Source organism: Ranitomeya imitator, chromosome 1 (assembly GCF_032444005.1).
Source record: "Ranitomeya imitator isolate aRanImi1 chromosome 1, aRanImi1.pri, whole genome shotgun sequence".
NCBI classification, from domain to species: domain Eukaryota; kingdom Metazoa; phylum Chordata; class Amphibia; order Anura; family Dendrobatidae; genus Ranitomeya; species Ranitomeya imitator.
Window position 1 is genome coordinate 928,297,631 of NC_091282.1, and position 24,485 is coordinate 928,322,115.

Here is a 24,485-nt window from a genome sequence, read left to right on the forward strand (position 1 = left end):
GTGTGGCCATGCGTCGCGATAATCGCTTTTATAAGTCTGAGAAAAAGACGGAAACTGCTGGCAAATTCGCAGGATCCGTTTTTTTTTCACAAAACGACGAATTTTGACGGAAATATGAAGACGGAACTGTGAAAGAGGCCTTCGTCCATATGTCAGATTTGAAAGTCTCATACCCTGATTCTTCCCCGCTTTTTCTCCAGGCTTCCTGCATATAGCTGACAGTATGAACTGCTGCTGTCAGTTTCCGTATCTTGTTGTCGTACTTTGCTGGCTTACTCGGTATATATTCTTGAACGGTCCCTACCTCGGAATGCCACCAGTTGTTCATCCACCGTGACATTTTCACCAGTATTGTATAATTTTGGAAGAAACGCTATCCATTTACCGTATATACTCGAGTATAAGCCGAGATTTTCAGCCCATTTTTTTTTTGACTGAAAGTGCCCCTCTCGACTTATACTTGAGTCATTGTCCCAGGGGGGTCAGTAGGGGAGGGGAGCGGCAGCTGTGACATACTCACCTAAACCTGGCGTGGTCCCTGCATCTCCTATGGTCTCCGGGCGTTGACAGCTTCTTTCAGCGTTGAGCGGTCACGTGGTACTATTCATTACAGTAATGAATATGGATGCGACTCCACTCCCGTAGGTGTGGAGGCATGTATTCATTACTGTAATGAGCGGTACCGGTGACTGCTCAACGCTGGAAGAAGCGTTCAGCGCCCAGAGAAGACAATCAGGGAAGCTGCCAGGGACTGCGCTGGGAGCAGGTGAGTATAATGGGGTGGGTGAGAAGCATTGCGCGATACTCACCTGTCCTTTTTCCACTGCCGGGCGCTGCCCCGTCTCCCGTGTCCTCTGCTGTGACGCTCAGGTCAGAGGGCACGATGACGTTATTAGTGCGCGCCCTCTGCCTGAATGTCAATGCAGAGGACTCCGAAGACGCGGTGCCCGGCGGTGGAACGAGGACAGCTGAATATTGCCGGGGCCTGAGCGATGAGAGGCGAATGTGTTTTTTTTTTTGTTTTTTTTTAAATTATCGCAGCAACAGCATATGGGGCAAATATCTCTATGGAGCATCTTATGGGGCCATAATCAACATTTGTGCAGCATTATATGGGGCAAATACCTCTATGGAGCATCTTATGGGGGTCTTATTAACCTTTATGCAGCACTGTATGGGGCAAATGTGTTTATGGAGCATTTTATGGGGCCATTATTAACGTTTGTGCAGCATTATATGGGGCATATTTTAATATGGAGCATCTTATGGGGTCCATCATAAACTTTATGGGGCATATTTTAATATGGAGCATCTTTTGGGGTCCATCATAAACTTTATGGAGCATTATATGGGGCATATTTTGTATGGAGCATCTTATGGGGCTCATCATGAACTGTATGGAGCATTATATGGGGTCTATTTTGTATGGAGCAACTTATGGGGCTCCTGATTCAATATGGATATTCAAAAGCACTTAACCTACTGATATCTCAATTAATTTTACTTTTATTGGTACCTATTTTTATTTTTGAAATTTACCGGTAGCTGCTGCATTTTCCACCCAAGGCTTATACTCGAGTCACTAAGTTTTTTTTTCCCAGTTTTTTCTGGCAAGATTAGGGGGGTCGGCTTATGCTCGGGTCGGCTTATACTCGAGTATATACGGTATCCAAGACTTCTCTGATAGCGGCTAGTTATTAGGTAATCTGATATTAGCAGAGGACCATTTTCCTGCCTGGCAGAAGGCTGCAAGTTCCAAATGACATTTTTGTTTTTAGACGGAGTTGTTTGCATCGGACTAGTTATCTGGGTATAGTGTCTCATCAGACTCAGAATTCTCGTAATTCCCCTCCATTTTATGTGGTCCTCATCTTCGGACACTTTCTCCAGTTGGATATCTTCTTCACAATCTGAGGCAACCTTTCACAATTCAACTTTGCCACATTTTTATCCGACTTTCCAAATAATGTACACTCACGACTTTCACAGGTTAAAATCAGCATGGAGTAAAATGGTATTATATAAATAAACAATAATAATAAAATTGCAGCAAACACTAACCAGTGTAGCAACAATAAGTTCTTGTATTACAGCGAAACAGACCTGCACAGGTCTGCAATCAAAACCAATCCATCTACAGTAATTTGCTAATGTATCGCGAGCACAGACCTGCTGGAATTGGAGAAGTCAATACAGTACATGCAATACATAATCCACAATGATATTCTTACTCATTTATGTGACTGAAAATATGGTGGGAGATCTGTAAAAAAGCGAATGGTACATATCGTATTTTTCAGACTATAAGAAGCACCTCAAATTTTGGGGTGGAAAATAACAGAACTTTTTTTTTTTTTTAATAAGATGGGGGTCTCTCTTATTGTCTGAAGGTATCTTTCCTGAGAGCCGGAGGTGGTACAGCAGGGTCACAGAAGGCATGGTCCCTTCCTCAGGATAAGTCCGGTCCGATGTCGGTGGTGCTGCTGTTCGGTCGGGGCTGTGGGGAGTGCGCCTTAGCAGGGTCCCTTAGGAAGCCGGCGGCAGCAGAAGTTGGGCAATGCTGCAGTCATAGTAACATAGTTAGTAAGGCCGAAAAAAGACATTTGTCCATCCAGTTCAGCCTATATTCCATCATAATAAATCCCCAGATCTACGTCCTTCTACAGAACCTAATAATTGTATGATACAATATTGTTCTGCTCCAGGAAGACATCCAGGCCTCTCTTGAACCCCTCGACTGAGTTCGCCAGTCCTGGGGTGCGATTCTGCGGGTCCGGTGTCGGCGGTGAGGCAGAGGTATGGTGATGGTGCGGAGTGCACCTGAGCAGGGTCCCTCCTTCAGTATGCCGGCGGCAGAAATGCGCCGGTGTCTACGGTGAGCAGAGTGCATCACCGGTTTCATTGCGGCCGTCCTCCTGAAGCCGTGGCCCGCCGGAGGCTTCAGAAAAAAGGCCGCTGGAGGCCGTGCGTGCACAGATTGAGATCTCCGCGGCCATTTTCCTGAAGCAGAGTGCCGCCGAGATTTCAATCTGCCCACGAGCGTCCTCCGGCTGGCTTCAGGAAGATGGCCGCAGGGAAAACAGTGATGCAGTCTGCTCACCATGGACACCGGGCCACGGCGCCGCCACATTTCTGACGCCGGCATCCTGAAGAAGGGACCCTGCTCAGGTGCGCTCCACACCGCCCACCACCGCAGCATTGCCATACCTCTGCTGCAACCCCCTGGTAAGCCTCCGTTCGCACTATAAGGCTACGTTCAGATTAGCGTTTCCCGACGCTGCGTCGGGAATCGCAGCGGCGACGCACGCGTCATGCGCCCCTATGTTTAACATGGGGGACGCATGCGTTTTTCTTGTTGCGTTTTCCGACACGTGCGTCGTTTTTGACGCTAGCGTCGGACGCAAGAAAACGCAACAAGTTGCATTTTTCTTGCGTCCGATTTTCGTCAAAAAACGACGCACGCGTCGCAAAACGCAGCGTTTTTGCGTGCGTTTGCACGCGTTTTTTCGTGCGTTGCGTCGCTGACGCAGCGGCGCGCAACGCTAATCTGAACGTAGCCTAAGACGTATCCCCCATTTTCTTCCCAAATTTTTTAGGGAAAAAGCATGTCTTATAGTCTGAAAAATACGGTATGTAACAATCATTATTACATAAAAGAAGAAAATACACTCCTACCGTGTTTCCCCGAAAGTAAGACCCTGTCTTACATTAATTTTACCCCAAAAAGTCCCACCCTGTCTTACTTTCGGGGGAGGTCTTACATTAGCCGGAAAAAAAAATGACAATTTTCAAATTCAGTACAGTACTTAACGTTACACCGTTCAACTGGAAAGCAGACAACAAATCAAAGTACGGTAACAGTAACACACTACGGTACGGTACTGTACGGTAATTGCCGTATACCCTCTGCCTGCATACCATAACAGTGCCGTATCCCACTGCACACAGCCCCATACCCCATAACAGTGCCGTATCCCACTGCACACAGCCCCATACCCCATAACAGTGCCGTATCCCACTGCACACAGCCCCATACCCTATACAGTACATGTTTCCCTACTTGGTTTTTAAATGCTGGACGTTTTCCTCTGCGGTGCGGCTGTGGGTGCGGAAGGCCTGTGCTGCAGGGAACGCTGTGCCGGGGGCCGGCGGCGACGTGGGGAGCAGGGGCGGCCAATGAGCTGTTGAGCTGGGCGGATTGCGGGGTTAACACGGCGAGTTAACCCCATGAGCGCTGGACCCGCCCAGCTGCACCTGAGGACACCTCTGGAGCCTGGGGACCCAATGGGGGACAGCGGCGGCCCAAATGTAAGGGCCTTACATTTCACAGCGGCCCCCCCAACCCTGCCTTACATTCGGGGGAGGCCTTACATTGGAGGACCCCCCACACTGTCTTACTTTCGGGGGGGTCCTACTTTCGGGGAAACAGGGTATCTTCTATCCATAAACACGAACCCTTAATCACGATTTGCAGTTCCTTATAATAATCTGCAGCTTCACAAACTTTTTCAGGTCAGATAGACCCGAACGGTACAGCAGGGTTGAATACAACTGTATTTTTTGCATGTGAGAGAAATCACTGATGTCTGAATGAGGCCTACTTATATGTATTTGTTTCAAAATAGATCAGTGATAGCTGTCATGGCTTTGTCAGAAATTACAAGTGTGAGCAGAGCCTTAAATCTGAGAACTACAGTCCATTAGTCACATTGAGATGCAGTTAAACAGAATCAAGTTTTTGACACCTAATCAGTCAGCATAAATTGGGGTTCATTATAAAGCTATGTCTCACAGGTTGCAGACATTTTGATAATCTCCTGCTGATATAACTGATTTTATCACTAGAGGACTAGTGAACTTGCTGCCATGTCCTCCATATGCATGAGCTCTGTATAATTCTGCCCCGATCATTGAGTGGCAGCGTCCTGTCTTTGCATTCTGTCCTAAATGACTGTAGGGGCCAACTGCGTGGCTGGGGGCTGGGTGTTATACACCTGTGACAATGGGACTGAATGGAAAAACCTGAATACAATGAGGTAGATGTGTTCCTATTCTTGTGCATGCAATGTACATGTTCACTACTGTCATCATGTACAGATTACTGAAAAATGTTCATTACAATCAGATCACTAAAGGTACCGTCACACATAACGATATCGTTAACGATATCGTTGCTTTTTGTGACGTAGCAACGATATCGTTAAGGAAATCGTTATGTGTGACAGCGACCAACGATCAGGCCCCTGCTGGGAGATCGTTGGTTGCTGAGGAAAGTCCAGAACTTTATTTCGTCGCTGGACTTCCAGCTGACATCGCTGGATCGGCGTGTGTGACGCCGATCCAGCGATGTCTTCACTGGTAACCAGGGTAAACATCGGGTTACTAAGCGCAGGGCCGCGCTTAGTAACCCGATGTTTACCCTGGTTACCAGCGTAAACGTTAAAAAGACAAACACTACATACTTACCTTCAGCTGTCTGTCCCCGGCGCTGTGCTTCTCTGCACTCCTCCTGCATCCTGTGTCAGCGCCGGCCAGCTGGAAAGCAGAGCGGTGACGTCACCGCTCTGTTTTCTGGCTGACCGGCGCTGACAGTGCAGAGGAAAGCAGAGCGCCGGAGGACAGACAGCTGAAGGTAAGTATGTAGTGTTTGTTTTTTTAACATTTACGCTGGTAGCCAGGGTAAATATCGGGTTACTAAGCGCGGCCCTGCGCTTAGTAACCCGATGTTTACCCTGGTTACCCGGGGACTTCGGCATCGTTGGTCGCTGGAGAGCTGTCTGTGTGACAGCTCTCCAGCGACCAAACAGCGACGCTGCAGCGATCGACATCGTTGTCGGTATCGCTGCAGCATCGCTTAGTGTGACGGTACCCTTAACTTAAGTGCCAGTGATCTTTATGCGCAGACATGCATCACAGCCACAGACAACCTTTTTGAGGAGTAATCCAGGTTCACAAAACGGGTGCTTGCATAACAAACATTTTATTAAGCCCTGTCTACTGCAGATGTTTTTTAACTTTTTTTTTTTTCATATTCTTGTCTTCTGAAATCTATAACCGTGTGTGTGTTTTTTTTTTTTGTGTGGCCTAATGAGATCTAATATTGTGCAGGGCTTTCTTTAATTCTTAGAGGCACAGTTTAAAGTGCCTCTAAGAATTAAATTTTCAGGTTCTCTTGAAACGCCACACTGCCGTCACTCAAATCTTCTGGGGCGCCGGGCACCGCCCCCTCCGTGCTGTTTTCCCATGAAATCCGGCGCCTGCGCTGTTTATTACTGGCTGGTGCAGGCGCAGTGAGCTCTGGCCGTCTGACCTCAGATGCAGTCTTGCAGACTGCGCCTGCACCAGCCAGTAATAAACAGCGCAGGCGCCGGATTTCATGGGAAAACAGCATGGAGGGGGCGGTGCCCGGCGCCCCAGAAGATTTGAGTGACGGCAGTGTGGCGTTTCAAGCAGGGGGGTTAAGACCTGCCTCCCTGTCTAAAGACAGGTATTTTGGAGAAGTTATAAAACGCTTTATTTTGGGAATAAATGCACCAAAAACTAAAAGAGCCACCTTGTTAGAATGCAGCATTACTGCTGCACAAGGTGACTCTTTTAGTTTATACCGGCTGGAGGGGGTGACAGAGGCCCTTTAAGGTGACAGCTGGGGACCGTGGTGTTGCAGCTGAGATGGTTCGGCTCCCCACAGGTGGAGTGGGGCTCCAGGGCTACCAGAACAGTTTGAGGGATGGTGGATGTTTGTGGAGTGCAGGAATGAGGGTGTGGGAAAAGACTAGAGGATACAAGGGCTACACATTTCTTTACCTTTAATTCCTGGTTGAAGGTGCAGTCCGGAGCATCGGTCACGGGTGGTAATGGAAATCCGGGCAGCCTGGAAACAATTCAGAATCCACCTAGCCTCCCTACTGCGCTGTTCTCTGGGTTGTTGATGCTTTTATTCTTTACTCAAGTCCCTCTGTCTGTTCATTAACCCCTTTCTGCCATTAGACGTACTATTGCGTCCATGTGGGGTGGGCTTTACTTCCCAAGGACGCAATAGTACGTCATATGCGATCGGCAGCGCTCACGGGGGGAGCGCCGCCGATCGCGGCCGGGTGTCAGCTGTTTATCGCAGCTGACATCCGGCACTATGTGCCAGGAGCGGTCACGGACCGCCCCCGGCACATTAACCCCCGGCACACCGCGATCAAAGATGATCGCGATGTGCCGGCGGTACAGGGAAGCACCGCGCAGGGAGGGGGCTCCCTGCGGGCTTCCCTGAGCCCCCCGCAGCAACGCGATGTGATCGCGTTGCTGCGAGGGTCTCACCTCCCTCCCTGCTCCCTCCAGCCCCGGATCCAAGATGGCCACGGATCCGGGTCCTGCAGGGAGGGAGGTGGCTTCACAGAGCCTGCTCAGAGCAGGCACTGTGAAGGCTGCAGCGCTGCATGTCAGATCAGTGATCTGACAGAGTGCTGTGCAAACTGTCAGATCACTGATCTGTGATGTCCCCCCCTGGGACAAAGTAAAAAAGTAAAAAAAAAAAAAATTTCAAATGTGTAAAAAAAAATAAAAAAAAATATTCCAAAATAATGAAAAAAAAAAAAAATATTATTCCCATAAATACATTTCTTTATCTAAATAAAAAAAACAAAACAATAAAAGTACACATATTTAGTATCGCCGCGTCCGTAACGGCCCGACCTATAAAACTGGCCCACTAGTTAACCCCTTCAGTAAACACCGTAAGAAAAAAAAAAAAAAACGAGGCAAAAAACAACGCTTTATTATCATACCGCCGAACAAAAAGTGGAATAACACGCGATCAAAAAGACAGATATAACTAACCATGGTACCGCTGAAAACGTCATCTTGTCCCGCAAAAAACGAGCCGCCATACAGCATCATCAGCAAAAAAATAAAAAAGTTATAGTCCTGAGAATAAAGTGATGCAAAAATAATTATTTTTTCTATAAAATAGTTTTTATCGTATAAAAGCGCCAAAACATAAAAAAATGATATAAATGAGGTATCGCTGTAATCGTACTGACCCGAAGAATAAAACTGCTTCATCAATTTTACCAAACGCGGAACGGTATAAACGCCTCCCCCAAAAGAAATTCATGAATAGCTGGTTTTTGGTCATTCTGCCTCACAAAAATCGGAATAAAAAGCGATCAAAAAATGTCACGTGCCCGAAAATGTTACCAATAAAAACATCAACTCGTCCCGCAAAAAACAAGACCTCACATGACTCTGTGGACCAAAATATAGAAAAATTATAGCTCTCAAAATGTGGTAACGCAAAAAATATTTTTTGCAATAAAAAGCGTCTTTCAGTGTGTGACGGCTGCCAATCATAAAAATCCGCTAAAAAACCCGCTATAAAAGTAAATCAAACCCCCCTTCATCACCCCCTTAGTTAGGGAAAAATTTAAAAAATGTATTTATTTCCATTTTCCCATTAGGGCTAGGGTTAGGTTTAGGGCTAGGGTTAGGGTTAGGGCTAGGGTTAGGGCTAGGGTTAGGGCTAGGGTTAGGGTTAGGGCTAGGGTTAGGGTTAGGGCTAGGGTTAGGGTTAGGGCTAGGGTTAGGGTTAGGATTAGGGTTAGGGCTAGGGTTAGGGCTAGGGCTACAGTTTGGGTTGGGGCTAAAGTTACAGTTAGGGTTTAGATTACATTTACGGTTGGGAATAGGGTTGGAATTAGGGTTAGGGGTGTGTCAGGGTTAGAGGTGTGGTTAGGGTTACTGTTGGGATTAGGGTTAGGGATGTGTTTGGATTAGGGTTTCAGTTATAATTGGGGGGTTTCCACTGTTTAGGCACATCAGGGGCTCTCCAAACGCGACATGGCGTCCGATCTCAATTCCAGCCAATTCTGCGTTGAAAAAGTAAAACAGTGCTTCTTCCCTTCCGAGCTCTCCCGTGTGCCCAAACAGGGGTTTACCCCAACATATGGGGTATCAGCGTACTCAGGACAAATAGGACAACAACTTTTGGGGTCCAATTTCTCCTGTTACCCTTGGGAAAATACAAAACTCGGGGCTAAAACATATTTTTTGTGGGAAAAAAAGATTTTTTATTTTCACGGCTCTGCGTTATAAACTGTAGTGAAACACTTGGGGGTTCAAAGTTCTCACAACACATCTAGATTAGTTCCCTGGGGGGTCTAGTTTCCAATATGGGGTCACTTGTTGGGGGTTTCTACTGTTTAGGTACATTAGGGGTTCTGCAAACGCAATGTGACGTCTGCAGACCATTCCATCTAAGTCTGCATTCCAAATGGCGCTCCTTCCCTTCCGAGCTCTGCCATGCGCTCAAACGGTGGTTTCCCCCAACATACGGGGTATCAGCGTACTCAGGACAAATTGGACAACAACTTTTGGGGTCGAATTTCTCCTCTTACCCTCGGGAAAATACAAAACTGGGGGCTAAAAAATAATTTTGGGGGGAAAGATTTTTTTTTTTTAATTTTCACGGCTCTGCGTTACAAACTGTAGTGAAACACTTGGGGGTTCAAAGCTATCACAACACATCTAGATGAGTTCCTTAGGGGGTCTAGTTTCCAAAATGGTGTCACTTGTGGGAGGTTTCTACTGTTTAGGTACATTAGGGGCTCTGCAAATGCAATGTGACACCTGCAGACCATTCCATCTAAGTCCTCATTCCAAATGGAGCTCCTTCCCTTCCGAGCCCTCCCATGCGCCCAAACAGTGGTTCCCCCCCACATATGGGGTATCAGCGCACTCAGGACAAATTGGACAACAAATTGTGGGGTCGAATTTCTCCTGTTACCCTCGGGAAAATACAAAACTGGGGGCTAAAAAATAATTTTTGTGGGAAAAAATTTTTGTTTTATTTTTACGGATCTCCATTATAAACTAAAGCGCTCAGCACACATCTAGATAAGTTCCTAAGGGGGTCTACTTTCCAAAATGGTGTCATTTGTGGGGGGTTTCAATGTTTAGGCACATCAGTGGCTCTTCAAACGCAACATGGCGTCCCATCTCAATTCCTGTCAATTTTGCTTTGAAAAGTCAAACGGCGCTCCTTCCCTTCCGAGCTCTCCCATCCGCCCAAACAGTGGTTTACCCCCACATATGGGGTATCAGCGTACTCAGGACAAATTGTACAACAACTTTTGGGGTCCAATTTCTTCTCTTACCCTTGGGAAAATAAAAAATTGGGGGCAAAAAGATAATTTTTGTGAAAAAATATGATTTTTTATTTTTACGGTTCTACATTATAAACTTCTGTGAAGCACTTGGTGGGTCAAAGTGCTCACCACACCTCTAGATAAGTTCCTTAGGGGGTCTACTTTCCAAAATGGTGTCACTTGTGGGGGGTTTCAATGTTTAGGCACATCAGTGGTTCTTCAAACGCAACATGAGGTCCCATCTCAATTCCTGTCAATTTTGCATTGAAAAGTCAAACGGCGCTCCTTCCCTTCCGAGCTCTCCCATCCGCCCAAACAGTGGTTTACCCCCACATATGGGCTATCAGCGTACTCAGGACAAATTGTACAACAACTTTTGGGGTCCAATTTCTTCTCTTACCCTTGGGAAAATAAAAAATTGGGGGCGAAAAGATAATTTTTGTGAAAAAATATGATTTTTTATTTTTACGGTTCTACATTATAAACTTCTGTGAAGCACTTGTTGGGTCAAAGTGCTCACCACACCTCTAGATAAGTTCCTTAGGGGGTCTACTTTCCAAAATGGTGTCACTTGTGGGGGGTTTCAATGTTTAGCCACATCAGGGGCTCTCCAAACGAAACATGGCGTCCCATCTCAATTCCAGTCAATTTTGCATTGAAAGTCAAATGGCACTCCTTCGCTTCCGAGCTCTGCCATGCGCCCAAACAGTGGTTTACTCCCACATGTGGGGTATTGGCATACTCAGGACAAATTGTACAACAATGTTTGGGGTCCATTTTCTCCTGTTACCCTTGGTAAAATAAAACAAATTGGAGCTGAATTAAATTTTTTGTGAAAAAAAGTTAAATGTTCATTTTTATTTAAACATTCAAAAAATTCCTGTGAAGCACCAGAAGGGTTAATAAACTTCTTGAATATGGTTTTGAGCACCTTGAGGGGTGTAGTTTTTAGAATGGTGTCACACTTGGGTATTTTCTATCATATAGACCCCTCAAAATGACTTCAAATGAGATGTGGTCCCTAAAATAAAATGGTGTTGTAGAAATGAGAAATTGCTGGTCAACTTTTAACCCTTATAACTCCCTAGCAAAAAAAAATTTTGTTTCCAAAATTGTGCTGATGTAAAGTAGACATGTGGGAAATGTTATTTATTAAGTATTTTGTGTGACATATCTCTGTGATTTAATTGCATAAAAATTCAAAGTTGGAAAATTGCGAAATTTTCATAATTTTCGCCAAATTTCCGTTTTTTTCACAAATAAACGCAGGTACTATCAAATAATTTTTACCATTGTCATGAAGTACAATATGTCACGAGAAAACAATGTCAGAATCACCAGGATCCATTGAAGCGTTCCAGAGTTATAACCTCATAAAGGGACAGTGGTCAGAATTGTAAAAATTGGCCCGGTCATTAACGTGCAAACCACCCTTGGGGGTAAAGGGGTTAACCTGGGTTGTGTTGTGCATGCGTTTTTGCAGCAGAAAACCGCTAAGAAGAAGCATACACAACAGGTGCACATAGCCTCGACGGGCCCAGTACAGACATTTTTTACAATCTGCACAGGATCCGTCATTTCAACATTTTAACCCTTTTCTGACATCTGACGAACTATCCCGTTGAGGTGGGGTGGGCCCGTATGACCCCCGACGGGATAGTACGTCATACGCGATCGGCCGCGCTCACCGGGGGAGCGCGGCCGGGTGTCAGCTGCCTATCGCAGCTGACATCCGGCACTATGTGCCAGGAGCGGTCACGGACTGCCCCCGGCACATTAACCCCCGACACACCGCGATCAAACATCGCGGTGTGCCGGCGGTACGGGGAAGCATCGCGCAGGGACGGGGCTCCATGCGGGCTTCCCTGAGACCCCCGCAGCAACATGATCACATCTTACCTCCCTCCCTGCAGCAGGCTCTGATCCAAAATGGCCGCGGCATCCGGGTCCTGCAGGGAGGGAGGTGGCTTACCAAGTGCCTGTTCAGAGCGGGCGCTTGGTAAGCCTGCAGTACTATAAGTCAGATCGCTGATCTGACAGAGTGCTGTGCAAACTGTCAGATCAGCGATCTGTGATGTCCCCTCCTGGGACAAAGTAAAAAAATAAAAAACATTTTTTCCAAATGTGTAAAAAAAAAAAAAAAATCCTAAGTAATGAAAAAAAAAAATATATTATTCCCATAAATACATTTCTTTATCTAAATAAAAAACAAACAAACAATAAAAGTACACATATTTAGTATCGCCGCGTCCGTAACGACCCAACCTATAAAACTGTCCCACTAGTTAACCCCTTCAGTAAACACCGTAAGAAGAAAAAAAAAGGCATAAAACAACGCTTTATCATACCGCCGAACAAAAAGTGGAATAACGCGATCAAAAAGACGGATATAAATAACCATGGTACTGCTGAAAACGTCATCTTGTCCCGCAAAAAACGAGCCGCCATACAGCATCATCAGAAACAAAATAAGTTATAGTCCTCAGAATAAAGCGATGGAAAAATAATTATTTTTTCTATAAAATTGTTTTTATCGTATAAAAGCGCCAAAACATAAAAAAATGATATAAATGAGGTGTCGCTGTAATCGTACTGACCCGAAGAATAAAACTGCTTTACCAATTTTACCAAACGCGGAACGGTATAAACGCCTCCCCCAAAAGAAATTGATGAATAGCTGGTTTTTGGTCATTCTGCCTCACAAAAATCGGAATAAAAAGCGATCAAAAAATGTCACATGCCCGAAAATGTTACCAATAAAAACGCAGCAGTTTTTCACTGTGGATTTTACAAATCCGCTGCGGAAAATTCCTTAATGGAATCCGCAACGTGTGCACATAGCCTTAGGCTGCTTTCACACATCAGGTTTTTGGTTTCAGGCACAATCCGTCAAATTTGCTAAAAAACTGATCTGGTGTAAATAGTGGAAAAACGGATGCAAACTGATGCACCGGATCTGTTTTTTTAGCTGGATCTCTCTATCTCTCTATATAGATAGATACCGTAGATAGATAGATATTGATTTTTTTCTGAGCATGCTCAGTGTGTTAAAAACGGATTCGGTCGTCGGAAATGTTCTTTCACACATCAGTTCCATGCGTTTATTGCCGGAAACGTCCCTTCAGGCTTTTTCGCCGGACACAAAAAACGTTGCAGGAGACGTTTTTTTGTATCCGGCAAAAAAGCCTGAAGGGACGGATCCGGCACAAAACGGATGAAACGCATGTCCTTCAGGCACAATCCGGCAGTAATACAACTCTATGGGGAAAAAACAGATCAGGCATCAGAAAAAACTGATCCAGATTGTGCCTGAAACTGCCGGATTGTGCCTGAAACCAAAAACCTGATGTGTGAAAGCAGCCTTTATAGAGCAGGGGTGGGGAATCTTTTTTTTTTTTTTTTTTTTTTTTTTCTCTGTCAAGGGCAATTTGGATACTTATACCATCCATCGGTGCCGTACAAACCCCGCCCACAAAGTACATCCTGACTCTGGCACTGCTGTCAGGACATAATCTTTCATTGCATGCCCTTGAATGTTCAGTATTGAACACTGCATGTGTGTGCTAACAGAGCAAGAAGAAATTAATGAGCTTGTGACAATCAAAATACAGCTCCTTGCCTAAGAATGCGGTCCCTGAGAATCTGCTCGAGTGCCGCAAAATGGCGGGCGCATGTGCAGTGCGCCCGCTGAATCGGCCGGCAGATTCGTTACAGGTACATTTTGATCGCTGTGATAGGTTCTATCACAGCGATCAAAATAAAAAAAAATAATAAACCCCCTCTTTATCACCCCCATAGGTAGGGACAAAAATAAAATAAACATTTTTTTTTTCTTTGCCCCACTAGGGTTAGGGATAGTTCACACTGCATCAAAGCAGTCCGTTAGATGGATTACGTTACACCGCGGCATAAACGCGGTGTTACGTAGTCTGTTAGGGCTGCCATTGACAGCAATGTCGGATGCATCACTAGCGCACGCCCACAAAGGGCGTACGCTAGAGATGTGCCGTCATTGAGTGACGGACCCGGAGACGCGGGCTGCAGCGTTTCCGGGTCCGTCAATGCTAGCGCAGACAGAGCTAGCAGATGCTCTATCTGCGCTAGCGCGATGCAAACATCGGCACTTGCACTAGCAGCAGCCTGTTAGCGTATGTGCTGAACGGGCTGCTGCTAGCGCAATGTGAACCTGGCCTTAGGGTTTGGGTTACAACTAGAATTAGGGTTAGAATTAGGCATTGTGCACACGGTGCGGGTTTGGCTGCGGATCTGCAGAAGATTTGGCTGTGGATCATTTTTGTGACTAAAAAGTTAAATGTTCATTTTTTCCTTCCATGTTGCTTCTGCTGCTGTGAAGCACCTGAAGGGTTAATAAACTTCTTGAATGTGGTTTTGAGCACCTTGAGGGGTGCAGTTTTTAGAATGGGGTCACTTTGGGGTATTTTCAGCCATATAGACCCCCCCAAACTGACTTCAAATGTGAGGTGGTCCTTAAAAAAAAAAATGGTTTTGTAAATTTTGCTGTAAAAATGAGAAATCGCTGGTCAACTTTTAACCCTTATAACTTCCTAACAAAAAAGAAATTTGGTTCCAAAATTGTGCTGATGTAAAGTAGACATGTGGGTAATGTTATTTATTAACTATTTTGTGTCACATAACTCTCGTTTAAGAGAATAAAAATTCAAAATTTGAAAATTGCAAAATTTTCAAAATTTTAGCCAAATTTCCATTTTTTTCACAAATAAACGCAAAAATTATCGACCTAAATTTACCACTAACATGAAGCCCAATATGTCACGAAAAAACAATCTCAGCACCGCTAGGATCCGTTGAAGCGTTCCTGAGTTATTACCTCATAAAGGGACACTGGTCAGAATTACAAAAAACGGCAAGGTCTTTAAGGTCAAAATAGGCTGGGTCATGAAGGGGTTAAATGCATTCCAAAAAAAGTGCTTTATGTTGACTCCAAATATCTCTTTACATTTCAGTTTCTTCTAGATTGCCCATTTGTGTCTACTGTGAAGCTATGAGCTCCTTTAACCTTGACCGCTTCCGTTTTGATAATAAAAAAAGTGACCAATTCTCAACTGAAAATGAAGGCTCAAGCCGACCTAGCACTCCAATATCGGCATTAGATGGCAAAGGAGGTAAGATGTTCTTAAATGGAAGGTGCCACCAGTTGTCTTGTAGTTTGCTTTTTTGTAAAAGTATGCTTAAAATGGTAATTAAAATGTATTAATGCATTGTTTGCAAACATTCCTATATGAGAAATATTATATATTTTCTTACAAGTATATGTAATTACCACTAGGGGGAGCATTTTCCGTTTTAGACCTCAAGCAGCTATAGTAAGACTGACCAGCAATACTGTTAGCTGGAAAATTGGGGCAGTAACTGCTGACATCACCATTTCCCTCCCCTTTTGGGTGGTCTAATATCCCTGGGGCAGAATGAAGAGCAGCATCACAGGGCAGCGCCATTTTGTGGGAGACTGCCCTGTGATCTGCCATCACCAGCAGTTACTGTCTCTCTCCCATCAGTCTTCACATGTCTCTCTCACCCAGACTACATGTATCTCACCCCCCCCCTCCACAAGTTCACTGCAGACCCTCAGCTCCTTATCTTATCTGAGTCACAGCTCCTGCTGGGATAATGCTGATCATGCACTCTTCCACCTTGAAGTCTTTGTAGTCTCTGATACTCTGACCCAGCTTTTCTCTCACATTTTACTCCTCTCAATCTAGGATCTCTTCTGTTGGAAGCAGTACTGCTTCTGTTAGCATATTCTAATGACAGGAGACAAATCAACAGCCAAGGGCACTATGAAAATGGCAGAAGAACACTCCCACTACTGTGAATTGTGCAGCCCACAGAGGAGTGCCCAGTTCACAGCAGTGACTGCTACATTACAATAGATGGGGTCAGTGGTGTTTATCTCCCTATGACCATGGGGTGCCGCAAGATGTCAGCCCCCAGTGCCGCCTATAAACTCCTATAAAGGTACCGTCACACTCAGCAACTTTGCAACGAGAACGACAACAATCCTTGACGTTGCAGCGTCCTGGATAGCGATCTCGTTGTGTTTGACACGCAGCAGCGATCAGGATCCCGCTTTGACATCGCTGGTCGGAGCTAGAAGTCCAGAACTTTATTTGGTCGTCATGTCGGCGTGTATCGTCATGTTTGACATCAAAAGCAACGATGCCAGCAATGTTTTACATGGAGCTAACAACCAGCGAGAACGATAAGTGAGTCGCCGTTCCGTCACTGGATCGCTCCTGCATCGTTCTGGAGTTGCTGTGTTTGACGTCTCTACAGCGACCTAACAGCGACGCTCCAGCGATCGGCTCATTGTCTATATCGCTGCAGCGTCGCTGAGTGTGACGGTACCTTAAAACACAAAATATCTTTCAAATGCAATCAAATCTTGGTTATAACAGCATCTTAGGCTACATTACATTGATTTATTAATGAACTACAAACGCGGTACCTTCCCTTTAAAGGTGGTACATGAATATAAGCGAGCGGCTGCAGCCCCTCACTTTTTTTTTTTTTTTTAATTTTTACAGTATATCTTTTAAGAATTTATTTGCATAAAATGAATGTGTATGTAGCCATTTCTTGTTTTATTTTGAGAACTGTAACGTATGTATTTTTCCACAGTTACCAGCATTCCTGAGACACCTGAATATAAGCGCCTAAACAATGTGTCCTTGTTTAAGAAGGATAAAGGTGTTAATTTTCTTGAGTCAGATTCTGAAGCTGAAGACCGTAAAAATAAGCCAGGTTTCAGTTTAACGCACCGAAAAGTCCACCCACGACAAGAGTGAGTAAACACTGGCTGCTTAAGCCTTGCTTCTTAACGAAATTCAACTTTTAAGGAAATGCTGTGTGTGTGTGTGCTTGTCAGCTATACTGTATGTGTGTATATATACTGTGTGTGTATGTATGTGTATATATATATATATATATATATATACATACATACATACATACATACATACATACATACATACATACATACATACATACATACACACACTGATTTTTCGCTTTGTAAGACGCTCCGGATTATAAGACGCACCTCAAATTTTGAGGAGAAAAATAGGAAAAAACTTTATTTAAGGCTACGTTCACATTAGCGTCGCGTCGCTGTTGCGTCGGCGACGCAGCGGCGACGCGCCCCTATGTTTAACATAGGGGACGCGTGCGTCTTTTTGCACGCGTTTTCCGACACGTGCGTCGTTTTAGACGCTAGCGTCGGACGCAAGAAAACGCTACAAGTTGCATTTTTCTTGCGTCCGATTTCGTCAAAAAACGACGCACGCCGACGCAACAGCGACGCGACGCTAATGTGAACGTAGCCTAATAAATTGGGGGGGCTTCTTATAATCCATGCGTCTTATTGCTTACCAGGGGTTGTGGCTGCAGTGGATCAGGGTCCCAGGGTCGTTGCTGGAGGCAGGAGTGGAGCATTGCTGCAGGCTGGGATGAGAGGGTCTGCAGGGGGGCTCCGGTGCTGCAGGGGGGCTCCTGTGCTGCAGGCTGGGATGAGAGGGTCTGCAGGGCTGTCTCCGGTGCTGCGGGGGGGGGCTCTGCCAACATTTTGTGAAAGGTCAGAGCCCCCGGAAGTTCGTCCATGCTTTCCTGTGCGGTGGACTTTGGGAAAATGGCCGCCCGGAGGCGGCGCATGCGCAGATGGAGATCTTGGGACCAAGATCTCGAGGGATGAGATCTCAACCCTGAAATCTCATCTCTCGAGATTCCGGCGGCCATTTTCCACGAGTCAGTCATACAGGAAAGCGTGGACGAACTGCCAGGGGGCTCTGGTCTTTTCACAAATGTCGCCGGAGCCTCCAGCATCACCCAGGGTAGCAGCGGACAACCGTGGCAGCGGTGGCGGACAACTGCAGCGGCGGACACCCCCCTCATCCCAGCACATGCACGGTGCGCCCGCCGAGATCGGCCGGCACCCGGCAACACTAGGGTGTATCAAAAAACCAAACCCCTTAGGTAAAAATAATAAAGTAAAAAAATGTATTTCCTTTTTTCCATTAGGGTTGGGATTACCGATAGGGGTGTGTGGGGGTTAGAGTTGGGATTACCACTAGGGGTATGTGGGGTTAAGGCTGGGGTTACCGTTAGGGGTGTCTTGGGGTTGGGATTACCGTTAGGGGTGTGTTGGGGTTAGGGTTGGAGTTAGAATTCGGGGGTTCACTGTTTAGGTGCATCAGGGTGTGTCCAAACGCGATATGGCGTCACCATTGATTCCAGCCAATTTTGCGTTCAGAAAGTCAACCGGTGCTCCCTCCCTTCTGAGTCCTACCATGCGCCCAAACAGTGGCTTTCCCCCACATACGGGTTATTGGCGTACTCATGAGAAATTGCACAACCAATTTTGTGGCCCATTTTCTCCTGATTCCCTTGTGAAATTTAAAAAAATAAAAAAATTGGTTCCAAAATAATTTTCTGAAAAAAGTTAAATGTTCATTTTTTCCTACCACATTGCTTTAGTTCTCGTGAAGCACCTGAAGGGTTAATAAACTTCTTGATTATGGTACTGCGCACCTTGAGGGGTGCAGCTTTTAGAATGGTGTAACTTTTGGATATTTTCTGTTATATTGACACCCTTCCCCCCCAAACTTTTAACCCTTATAACGTCCTAACGAATTTTTTGTTTTCCAAAATTGTGCTTATGTAAAGTTGACATGTGGGATGTTATATATTAACTATTTTGTGACAGCACTCACTCTCTGATCTAAGGGTGCAAAAATTAAAAAGTTTGAAAATTGCAAAATGTTCAAAATTTTGCCAAATATCCTTGTTTTTCATAAATCAACGCAAGTCATATTGAAGAAATTTTACCACTGACATGAAGTACAATATGTCACAAAAACTGTTTCTGAGTCAGTGGGATCTGTTGAAGCGTTCTAGAGCTATAACCTCATAAAGTGACAGTGGTCAGAATTGTAAAAATTGGCTTGGTCATTAAGTACCAAATTGGCTTACTCCGGCTGCTCCTTTGCCTGAAATCGCACAGCATAGAGGTCCATCAGTTTGGCAGAGGGTGACTGCACTGGGAGTAAGGGCTCATACTTGCATGCGAGAAACTCTGAGTCTTGCACGTCAATACCCGGCACTCGGGAGCGGAGCGTGCAGCTGCATGTATTGCTATGCGGCTGCACGCTCCGTTCTGAGTGCCCGGGTATTGACGTGCGAGACTCATCCGAGTTTCTCGCATGTGAGTATGAGCCCTAAAGCTAGAGTAACAGAGGCTTCAGATCTACAGCTTCATTTTGGACATTCAAATGCAGAGCTCTCCGTAGTGAAGGAGGTAACTAACTATGTAAAGGTATTGCTGGACTTGTGTTTGGAAAAGCTACGTGGTCTTATGAACAATTTGGGAGATTAAATCCTGCTGACAGATTCCTTTTAAAATAATGACAGAGCAAGTCTGTTCTATTTCCAAACTAGAGATTATTGCAGCTAGAAACAGGACTGTGTAGATTCAGCAGAGCCTCACCAACAACCAGGAGACTGCTCACCGGTGAGACCACCCTCAGTTTAGGAAGTGTAAATGAAACTGTAGATACTGTGAAAACAAGTAGTGTAAAAAGGACCCTTTTAATCAAGACTGATTGTTTGTGGCCAGTGTAGATGGGGAGTGTACTAGAGTAAGGCTACTTTCACACTAGCATCGTACGATGCACGACGCAATGCGTCGTGGCGACGTACCGACGCATACTGTGAAAGCTCAGCTCAACGAGGGCAGCGGATGCAGTTTTACAACACATCCGCTGCCCCATTGTGAGCTCCAAGGAGGAGGGGGCGGAGTTCCAGCCACACATGCGCGGTCGGAAATGGCGGACACAACACACCAAAAAACGTTACATGCAACGTTTTTTTGGTGCCGATGGTACGCCACAACACGACGCAACTGTCACACGACGGTTGCAATGCGTCGCTAATGCAAGCCTATGGAGAAAAAACGCATCCTGCAGACAACTTTGCAGGATGTGTTTTTTCTGCAAAACAACGCATTGCGATGTGCGTCGTATGACGTTAGTGTGAAAGTAGCCTAAGACATACCAAATTCCCGAAGGGTTGTGTGCTACTTTTAATAATGTACACATAATTTGACTGCCACAATTGGCGGTGCTACCTCCTGGCTAAGCTTTGCCCACTTTAATAAAAAAAATGCAAAAAATATGATGGCGCTGGCCTGAACTGATGTACAACTATCAAAGGTTCCTAAATTTTTGCACAGCTAGGAGGCTCTGCAAAAACTTTACGACAATTCACAGCTAGGAGGCTGTGCAAACACTTTACGACAATTCACAACGTTTTACTCCAGAATTCTGGCAAAACTGTTTGTTCAATCTGTCTGAACTGCTGCTTTCTCTTTATAGAAATGGTTTTTCTGAATCTCCCAATGACAGCTGTGAAGACGAATGCCCTACAGTGAAGACCACCGCAATAAATGTACCTCATAAGAGTGAAACCAAAGATGAAAAAACGCAAATGCTTCAAGAAACCTTCCCTCCTAGGACCAATGAAGAGTCGTTACAAGTAATGTGTATCCACGTGCATAATTGTCCTAAATACACAGTGGCTGTTTTCTTCCAGAACCAGTTGCCCTTAGTCTGTGTGCTATAAAGGCCCCTTCACATTAAGCGACGCTGCAGCGATACCGACAACGATCCGGATCGCTGCAGCGTTGCTGTTTGGTCGCTGGAGAGCTGTCACACAGACCGCTCTCCAGCGACCAACGATGCCGGTAACTAGGGTAAACATCGGGTAACTAAGCGCAGGGCCGCGCTTAGTAACCCGATGTTTAGCCTGGTTACCATCCTAAAAGTAAAAAAAAACAAACAGTACATACTTACCTACCGCTGTCTGTCCTCCAGCGCTGTGCTCTGCACTCCTCCTGTACTGGCTGTGAGCACAGCGGCCGGAAAGCACAGCGGTGACGTCACCGCTCTGCTTTCCGGCTGACCGACGCTCACAGCCAGTACAGGAGGAGTGCAGAGCACAGCGCTGGAGGACAGACAGCGGTAGGTAAGTATGTAGTGTTTGTTTTTTTTTACTTTTAGGATGGTAACCAGGGTAAACATCGGGTTACTAAGCGCGGCCCTGCGCTTAGTTACCCGATGTTTACCCTGGTTACCAGTGAAGACATCGCTGGATCGGTGTCACACACGCCGATCCAGCGATGTCAGCAGGAGTCCAGCGACGAAATAAAGTTCTGGACTTTATTCAGCGACCAACGATCTCCCAGCAGGGGCCTGATCGTTGGTCGCTGTCACACAGAACGATTTCATTAACGATATCATTGCTACGTCACAAAAAGCAACGATATCGTTAACAATATCGTTATGTGTGAAGGTACCTTAAGAGCTTCGGCATTGAAGTGAATGGGGCTGAGCTGTAAAACCGCAAAGAACAGCCATGCACGAATGAGTTCAGTTTCTGGAAGGATACAGACCATGGGCCCAATTCATCATTTGAATTTTTTTTTGTCAGTTTTCTTTTTTTTTTTTTTTTTTATGTTGTGGTATTTCAGTTTCGGTTCATTTTTCAGTTCATGTGTAAAATCTTTCCTACTGAGCTAGAGGGCAGTCATATCTTTGGAGAGCTGTAATTGTCTTGTCAGGAGGGCTTACAGCAAAATGTCTGTCTGCTTCTAGCGAATTGCCGCCTATATCTCCAAAGAAATTTAAAAGCAACAATTGTCTTCCATCTGAAATATGTAAGGCTAGGTTCACATTGCGTTAAAGCAATCCGTTAAGCTCATAGCACTAGCGGATTGCGCTAACGCAATGTTTCTCTGGGGTCCGCGTTCGCAGTCCCCGCTAGCGCAGATCCCCGATCTGCGATAGCGAGGGACGGACCTCGGACGCTGCAAGCGTCTGAGGTCCGTCACAAAAGAACGGCACATTGCTAGCGCGTGCCGAAAATGGCATGCGCTAGCGATGCGCTACAGGCAAAAATAACATTGCTGTCAATAGGTGCGCTAACGGACCCGTCGCATGGCGTTATTTTGCCGTGCAACGCAGTCCGTTAGCGTTAACACATTAACGCAATGTGAACCTAGCCTTCTATGAAAACTTGTTTATCTATATTACGAAATATATATAATATAATTTTTTTATTTTTTTTTTGTTCGAAAAGTTACGTTCCACCAAAACATTAAACTTTGCATTATAAAAATCTAGGCTCGCATAATCGCTCCAGGGAGATAAGAGTATATTTGTTAAAAAAAAAAAAATGCCTTTTTAAAACATCTGGAAACCCTTAACCCCACCCAAAATAACAAATTAAGAAGAAAAAACAGGAGAACACATAAAATGGACTTAAAAATGCACAAATTAAAAGGAGAGTTTAACTACCGTATATACTCGAGTATAAGCCGACCAGAGTATAAGCCGAGACCCCTAATTTTGCCACAAAAAACTGGGAAAACTTAATGACTTGAGTATAAGCCTAGGGTGGAAAATGCAGCAGCTACCGGTAAATGTCAAAAGTAAAAATAAATACCAATAAAAGTCAAATTAATTGAGACATCAGTAGGTTAAGTGTTTTTGAATATCCATATTGAATCAGGAGCCCCATATAATGCTCCATGCAGTTTATGATGGCCCCATAAGATACTCCATATTAAAATATGCCCCATATAATCCTGCATAAAGGTTAATAATGGCCCCATAAGATATTAATTATAATATTTGCCCAATATGATGTTGCACAAACCTTGATTATGGCCCCATAAGATGCTCCATACAGACACTTGCCCCATATAGTGCTGCACAAACATTGATTATGACTCCATAAGATGCTCCATACAGACATTTGCCCCATTTGCTGTTGCTGCGATTAAAAAAAAAAAAAAAGAATCACATATTCTCCTCTCCATCGCTCAGGCCCCAGCACTTTCAATATTCACCTGTTCCTCGTTCCGGTGCCGCTCCATCTACATCTTTTCTGCACTGACGTTTTGGCAGAGGGCACGCACTAACCACATCACCGCGCCCTCTGACTTGAGCGTCACTGCAGAAGACGCTGAAGACTGAGCGGTGCTGGATTGAGGAGCAGGTGAATATTGCGCAGCGCTCACCTCCCCATTATACTCACCTGCTCCTGGCGCGGTGCAGTCCCTGGTTCCCCGGCGCCGCAGCTTCTTCCTGTTTTGAGTGGTCACCGTTACCGCTCATTACAGTAATGAATATGCGGCTCCACCCTTATGGGAGGTGGAGCCGCATATTCATTAGTGTAATGAGCGGTACCATGTGACCACTCAGTACAGGAAGAAGCTGTCAGCGCCGGGAGAACCAGGGACCTGCAGGGACCGCGTCGGGATCAGGTGAGTATAATTAGACAGCCCCCGCTCACCCTCCCTTGCTGACCCCTGGGACAATGACTCGAGTATAAGCCGAGAGGGGGACTTTCAACCCCAAAAAAGTGGGCTGAAAATGTCGGCTTATACTCGAGTATATACGGTAATAAAAAAAACAGGCTAAAAGCCCCAAATCTAGACAAGAAATATAACAATCGGTCTTATGTTTTTAGAGTCATAGATGTTTCCTCAGTTCTCAGAGCTGGTACAAATCGTGTGAACCCTTTTTTATGTATTTAAATGGCTAGAGCACCATTAGGCTATGTCTATAGAGCATTTCAGATATGGTCCCTTTTAACCTGAATTGGGTTTGAAAAAATTCTTGCACATGTCACCGAAAAGTCCCAATATGTACGGAGCTGATTTTCAGTCTCAGAAATGTATGCTGATGTTCTCCTAACCTAATCCTCACATCAGACCCCAACAGGAGGAAAGCGTAGGATGTCTCTAACCCTTTCACTATCAGGTCTTTTGAAAAGTTTTGTGCATTCGGTAGGCAGGAAATTTTTTATTTGTTCATGTAAAAAAAAAAAAAAAAACCAGTTAAAATTAATGCTGAACCCCTGTTGTCTCTTGCTAGATATAGGCTTGTTCATGCAATTTTGCCTCAGTAAAAATGCATAAACGTTTCTGATTGAGTCTGTCACACAGAAATGTACTGTCTACTTTGGATAGTTTTACTAATTCGCCACAGATGAAAAAAAAACAAAAACAAATTTAAGGGAACCTGTCACCAGGTTTGGAAAATAAGAGATACGGCCATCACCTTTCAGGGCTTATGTATAGCATTCTATAATGCTCTATATAAGTCCCCGACATGGAAGAGAGGAAAAATAACTTTTATTATACCGTATATACTCGAGTATAAGCCGAGATTTTCAGCCCAAAATTTTGGGCTGAAAGTGCCCCTCTCGGCTTATACTCGAGTCACGGTAGCGGTGGGGTCGGGGTCGGCGGGTGAG

At 45.1% G+C, this 24,485-nt stretch overlaps 1 protein-coding gene across 2 annotated transcripts in view; it reads left to right on the plus strand.

Annotated features, from left to right (window-relative positions):
- The window catches only part of SMARCAD1 (SNF2 related chromatin remodeling ATPase with DExD box 1), a 168,493-nt gene that overhangs the window by 37,467 nt on the left and 106,541 nt on the right, over positions 1–24,485 (plus strand). For both annotated transcript variants that reach the window (XM_069743577.1, XM_069743576.1), the window contains 3 exons: positions 15,119–15,277; positions 16,794–16,956; positions 20,540–20,699. In XM_069743577.1, coding sequence (XP_069599678.1) covers positions 15,157–15,277; positions 16,794–16,956; positions 20,540–20,699 — 444 coding nt within the window. In that variant the 5' untranslated portion in view covers positions 15,119–15,156. The remainder of the gene's footprint in view (positions 1–15,118; positions 15,278–16,793; positions 16,957–20,539; positions 20,700–24,485) is intronic.